Below are 6,751 nucleotides of genomic sequence, written 5' to 3'. Positions count from 1 at the left end.
GACCTTATGCAGTTGCGAGCGCCGTAAAACACTTGCCAAAAAGAAAAAGAAAAGAAGATATGCTCTCAACCAGTCCCAAAGAGAAGCTGTTTGATAAATTCCATTTTAGGGAGATTTTTTAAAATTGACTCTAATATCATTTGTCTGTTTACATGGTGGTTGTCCTGTCGACCTGGGTTGACCCTCATAGGTAAAGTCGCGGGAGTCCTCCTCTTACATAAAAAAAATTAAAATTCTATCGAGTAGGGCACACAAATCAGATTCCCGCTTAGGATAGTCATTCTAAATGAGTATATCAATTCTTTTGCTGTGATGGTGTATCCCTTTAAGTCCTCTTTGGCCAGAAAAGCTGGCCACCTGCAAAATGATCTTAATTAACATTATGTTGATATTAGTGCAAGCAATTTACACCCCCTCACCCCCTGCCCATTTTGAAATTCTCCACCCTTACCTAGATTTATATTTTATAAATATTTTTGTCAGAAGATGTTTCCGCATACTCTAAGTTGTCTACTCTGCCTCCGCTAAAAAGAAGAATATCTAGTCTGAGGTATGAGCGTAAAATGGATAAGGGCAAAAGAAAAGGGTGTTATGGCAGAATGAATAAATGAATCAATGAACCTGCGGGGTAGGAAAATCAAAGTATATCACTGTGGGTATACTTTCTTCTTCTTTTTAACCCGTGAAATGAGGTTTTAGTCTCGTTCTCATTCCTCTATGTAAATTTTCCGAGCCCAGAGATTTTTTGTCATAGAGCTAATATTATGTAAAACCATGTCTGTGCAGTGGAGCGAATTATTTTGTCACGAGGGTCATGCCCAGAATTGCGGGTTTCCTGTCGAGAGACACTCCTTCTCCACCCCGGAAAAGTGTATGACGCGGGAGAGCTGCACAGTTAGGCCTTGAGAGCGCGGAGAGCTACACCTTTCACTCCTTGCGAGTTCTGAGACGGGGCGCCTCAGGAGAAGGTAAGAAGTTTGTATGAAAACACGCGCTACGCAGACTCGGACGATGTTAATGTCACAGAAAAGATTTGAACCTTTTGGCTTTGCTTTTTTTTAACGGAGATTTTTAAAAAATTGTGTTGGATCTCTTATTTGTATGTCGTTATATTTCTGGGTTTGGTGTGTGTATGTTTTAAATACTTGATTTCGCTTTGATGTTTTACTTTGTTCAATTAAAAACTTTACCCACTAGAACATCCCCAACCCCACCCAAGCTTCCCTCACTTAACCCATTTTTTGGCACAAATATGTTTTGATAAGCACAAAGCAAATAGATAATACAGCAATGAGCCATTCCCATTTTTTGGACAAAAAATGCAATAAACAATAACCGAAGCATAAACATAAACACCTACATTCAAATATTGTAAACCAAGCACGTTCACTTTAAAACTCAAGATGTCTTAAGTAATACGTACAAAATCAAACCCCTTATAGAACTGTCAAAAATTCATTACGAAACACCTACTCAATCATCAAATATTGATTCCCTGTTGCACAATGACTTGTATCACTTTGTCTCAACAGGTCGGTATTTTGAAAACACATGTTTGCTGTATTCTTGTAAATTCCTAAGTAAATACTGATTTTTTAAAATAAATTCCAGGGAGTGGTTTATGCAGATTCTAGTTTTTTAATCGTGCACAAAAAAGTGTTCACAATAAAATAGATCTTTTTGTAACAATAAATGGTTTGATATTTTTTCACTCCGTTTTATTTTATTTTAACTTATTTTTTCATCTTATTGTTTTTATATATTTGTAAAAATTTTTAACTTTTTTGTTGAAAATAACAAAACTAAAATTTCATTTTTTTTAAAAATTAAATGTAAAAACAGCACTAGTACAAGCGCATCGCTCTGAACAGGAGTGGGTTACATTGTATATTAATTGTTTGTCAGCAATATAACATTCAAATTGAGACTGCGCTTTTGACATACATGTCCATCTCTGGTTCATAAATGAAATACCTCTGGTAGGGAGATGAGACGCATTTTTGTATCGGATGCCAGGCCAAATGTACTAGCAGTCACATACTTATAGAGTGTTCAGACTTTGAGAGACCCGAAGGAAATAAACGATAAATGGAGGTAAGAGAATGCTCTTTTGGGTACTTCTGTATCACAGTAGCCTGTGCCCTTGATCCGTCTTTCAAAAGTTTGAGGTTCGAATCTTACTGCATCTTGAATGATTTATTCATTCTTTGTCATGTAATCATTTCATCGAGTCCCAGAGTCCAGACAGCAGGCTATCAGATTGAGTTACATAGTATTTATACATAAGTCCTGAAAGAACAGGACTCATGCCTTTTTCTATATTCTCAACGCCTTGCTGCCATTAGAGAGTTTGCGGTCATTTGAAATCAAAATTCTAATTTGCATTACTCTTTCAGTTTTAAAAAAAATTAACAAGCCAAATATCAGCGCAGTCAAGTGCCACAGATCTTGATTTGAATCTTTTCTTGAGCGGATAAGAGATACCCGACAGTATAACTTCCAGAATCCGGAATCGAACTCAAGTCCTCTGTGTGCGATGATGAAAGACCTATCCCTTACACCACAGACGCCAGGCGTCTCTTGTTGGTAGGAAAAAACAATTTAAAAAATGAAAAGTAGGAAAATAAGAGCAGCTCCACTTAGAGCCCTCAATAAGAAATCGGAATTGGGCACTTTGGAAACATTGAAAAGTGTTTAATCATGCATGAATATGATAAATTCATCAATATTAGTTTTCTGCTTCTGCTGCTATCGATCCAGCAATGAAGGCACGGGCTTTTGCTCCTTACCCTAATGCCAGACTGCAATCAATTCTGGTCACACAGAACAATGTGAACGACATTTTGATGCACCATGTCTTTGGCTCCTAACATCAACTTGAAACTTTATATGCCACACTTTTTGGATTATGGGGAAATAGATTTGAAGAAATGTATGCCCCTGTCTGCGGGCCTAACATTAATTATTAAAAAATTGTTAATGATCTTGCAATAAATGATAAGCATGTGTTTTAAAGTGTTGTTTGGATAAAATATTTTCACTTTGCTAATGTTATCACTTTGTATTTATGTCCAAAGTGATTTGGAATGATTTCAGAATTTCTTTGGTTCAAAATTTCTGAACAAATATCTTATAGGGAAAAGTGAATCAAACTAGTTAATACTGTTTTAAAAGGCCACTTTAGTTGCTTACAAATTTTAAAAAACAACAACTAGGAAAGACAAATGTAGCATTTGGCGGATCCTTAAGTCGACATAAATGCCTGGAATATTTTGCTCTAACTGGGACAATAGAAGGCAAACGATGTAGGGACAGGCCCAGGGTAACACCCCTGGAAACCGTAATAGATGGGTGACGGTGAAAAAGCAGGACATGTCTTAGTTTTTATAGAGAATATGAGCAGGGAGGTGAATGGCGAATCGTGATCGTCGATGTTTGATTCAGATTTAGCACCTCATGATGATGAAGACCCTTTTGAGGATACATTATAATAATGATGGCACATGTGTCTTGCCGTAAGGCTTTCCGCTCGGTCCGAATTTTAAAAAGACAATTATATTGCCATTGGCATCTATGTTAACACTAAAGACTGAATCAACTTTGAAAAAAAGAGGAAATAAGGACGCACTCATGTACCCAAGCTTTAACGAACGATTTCATGCATTATGCAAAGCATGCACAGGTAAGGTATGGAAAAGCAAACATGAATGTGCATGTTGGGAGGAGATTCTAAAGAAACGGCATGCTTTCACAAGGCTCGAGGAGATGCTTGGGAATGTCTGAAAAGACAGTACAAACTTTCAAATTCAACGCTCTGAAAATAGAATGGACACGTCTCTTAAGGTACCGGCCTGAAAAAAAAACCTTTAAGGGGAAGAAAGGTCAAAGAAAATCCGAACACCGCTTGAAATCAAATTCAATACATATGTGTTTGCTCTCCCAATTACACAAAGAGCTAGCGGTCTGTGAAAGGTGAGAAAAAGAAACTAAACACAAAAGCGTTGATATCACAGAAAGGCATGTTTTAATGAGAACATTTTCTTCAGATCAAAGAAAAGCAGTTATGGCATATTATTAGAGTTAAGTGAACTTTGCAGAGTTTTACACCTTTATAAAGAAGTGGTCATCTCTCACATGACATACACGTACGCTACTTATGAATGAGTGACTTCAGCAAGTAGGTAGACTCAATATTCTACACTATTTTCTAAAATTATATTTTTTTCAATTTCAACATCGTCAGTAAATATAATAGGCACCAAGTGGGCAAAATTCAATCGATAAGTTACTGTTTCTGAATATTCCTTTTGTAAAAGGTAAAGAATAATAACTTAATCTATCAAATATGTTTTGGCTTGTTACCTAGATAAAGCATGATTAATAGATTATTCAATTTCCTCTTGGCTCATTGTACACTCAAAGTTCTAAAGTGTTGTTCCTTTGATGCAATACTAATTGTGGGAATTAGGCATAATATGTGTAGATAAAAAGTAAGTTTTGCAAGACGAATTTTCTATATTGCCGTAAAGCCATCCTTGTCCTTGAGAAGTCTTGTAACATAAATTGTGGGATATAAAATAATTTTCTTCTTAATTAATGAAACTATTAAAAAAGTAATTAAAAAACGCGTGTAATATTGTGAAGGAATTGCTGAAGTCACGTGTAGAGAAACAAGGAGCCCCATGCCAGACATAAAGTTTTTTAACAAAACCGTATGACTACACTTATTATGTTTATTTATTGATTGCAATGTGTTGTAAGCGATTTTTAGGTACGTTTCTTTACGGTGCTTGCAATTGCATAAGGTCAAATGCTTCTATCTGATCAATCATGATTATATTTACCAAGACGAATGTCAGGAAACGGCGAGACTTAATAAAAGAGAATCCTACTTCAGAAAAAACTCACTTCCTCTGCGCACGAAGTTAAGCTTCGCGTACACATGCATAATCGTACATCTTCGCACGGTTGCGAGTAAGTAAGTAAAGCAAGTTACTCCCTTTTGTCTCTCATCACTGCTAAGTGACGTCACGCTTCGCAGTCGTGTGGCACATGGAAATGCTTTTTGTGTGAGCGGGGAATTAGCCGCCCAATAATTAAAGCGAGCACGCTAGTTTTTTTTAGGACAAAGGAGAATAGTTCAATATCAAGGCCAAAAATCAAGATTTAACTTAAATTTTGCCAACTGGCCAATCTTACACATAACTGTTTCGAACAGAAGACGGTCGGTTTTTTTTTTTTTTTAATGAATTTTTGTTTTTATTTCCTTTGCGATAAAAGTGGCTTACCTAAGATCATCGTAATTTAAGGACGCTGTGGCTAGAATGCCTGTATTGCATTATGTAAGCGCAAACTCGTGTCTGCTCCTCATCAATGTTCAGGTACAATGGAAGTCGTTTAATGTATACGCAACATTCAAATGGAAAATCCGATTTGTTTTGTCTTTATAAAAAAATATTAAGTGAACGATTGCTCCATGTGCTCTGGGTAGGAAAAAAAAACCTGGAAACTCTGTCTAGCAATACCCCGTCCCTTAACATCTCGCCAAAATTATCTACCTGCACAAACCCGGTCACAAGCGAGGTAGTCTACCCTGTCTGGCACGAACGACAAACGCACTGTCTCAGACTGAAGAGCTCCCATTTTCTTCCCTAGATTTCAAACCTTGGGCTGGAGTAACTCATCAGTTCATCTGTGAAACTTGCGTGAAGAGCTAGAAGGACATCAGCCAGCGGAATGAACGGCGGAGACAACAAAGCATACGCCAGTGATGGCCCCGGAGATCCCACTCGACATACAACGTTTGCAGTTTCAGAGAACGACATCACGTAAGATAAGAAAAGATAAGATACGAGTAGGATAAGATTAGATAATAATAATAATGAATAATGGATTGCATTTATATAGCGCATATACACTTATGCAATGCTCTATGCGCTTAACATGATACATATAATGGATTTACAAATCAATTTTAAAGGTACATAGTGTTACATACTCATGCAAACACATATTCACTCACGCACGCACCACACACACATACATACTCACATATACACATACGTACATATTATGCACACACGCACATACAAACTCACAACGATCTACAGCTTGGATGCATTCTGTCTAATCGAAATATGATGAAAATATAAATTATTTTAGTTTCTTCTTAAAAATTTCTAGATTTTCTGCTTCTCTGATAGTTTTTGGAAGCCTATTCCAAACAAGTGGGGCAAAATATGAATAAGAGCGTTGGCCATATGATTTGTAATTTATTTTAGGCTTAACAAGGGTTGTTTTGTCACTTGATGATCTGAGCGTTCTAAGAGGCACATAGGGTGTTAAAAGCTGTTTTAGATAGTCCGGTGATAAATCATTTAAGCACTTGTAGCAAGTTAAACAGATTTTTATATATGATACGCTCTTTCACTGGGAGCCAGTGTAATGCTTTTAAAATAGGAGTCACATGATCATGCTTTAGTTTTTTAGTAATTGTTTTGGCAGCAATATTTTGTACTCTTTGTAGTTGTTGTAACTGTTCATCCGGTACACCAGCCAGTAAGGAATTGCAATAACCAATCCTTGACAATATAAGTGATGTTATTAAAGTTTTGGTGACACCAACAGATAGATATTTTCTAATGCTCCCTATTTTCTTCAGCTGGATATATAGATTTTTACAAAGATTGGATACATGGTATTTCATTGACAAATCTTGATCTAGCACCACACCTAAATTTCTTATTTTAGT

General features: G+C 36.5%; 1 protein-coding gene across 1 annotated transcript in view; it reads left to right on the top strand.

The window, feature by feature from the left end:
- Window positions 1-891: 891 nt before the first annotated feature.
- The window catches only part of NEP (neutral endopeptidase), a gene marked incomplete in the record, with an annotated part of 58,342 nt that continues 52,482 nt past the window's right edge, over window positions 892-6,751 (top strand). The window contains 3 exon segments of the mRNA NM_001204663.1: window positions 892-968; window positions 5,656-5,730; window positions 5,762-5,828. Of these exon segments, the coding sequence (NP_001191592.1) occupies window positions 5,771-5,828 (58 nt within the window).

The sequence above is a fragment of the Aplysia californica genome, unplaced genomic scaffold, assembly GCF_000002075.1.
Source record: "Aplysia californica isolate F4 #8 unplaced genomic scaffold, AplCal3.0 scaffold00076, whole genome shotgun sequence".
In the NCBI taxonomy this organism is placed as follows: Eukaryota; Metazoa; Mollusca; class Gastropoda; order Aplysiida; family Aplysiidae; genus Aplysia; species Aplysia californica.
Note: the sequence above shows the minus strand (reverse complement) of the source record. Positions and strands in the feature narration are given on the sequence as shown.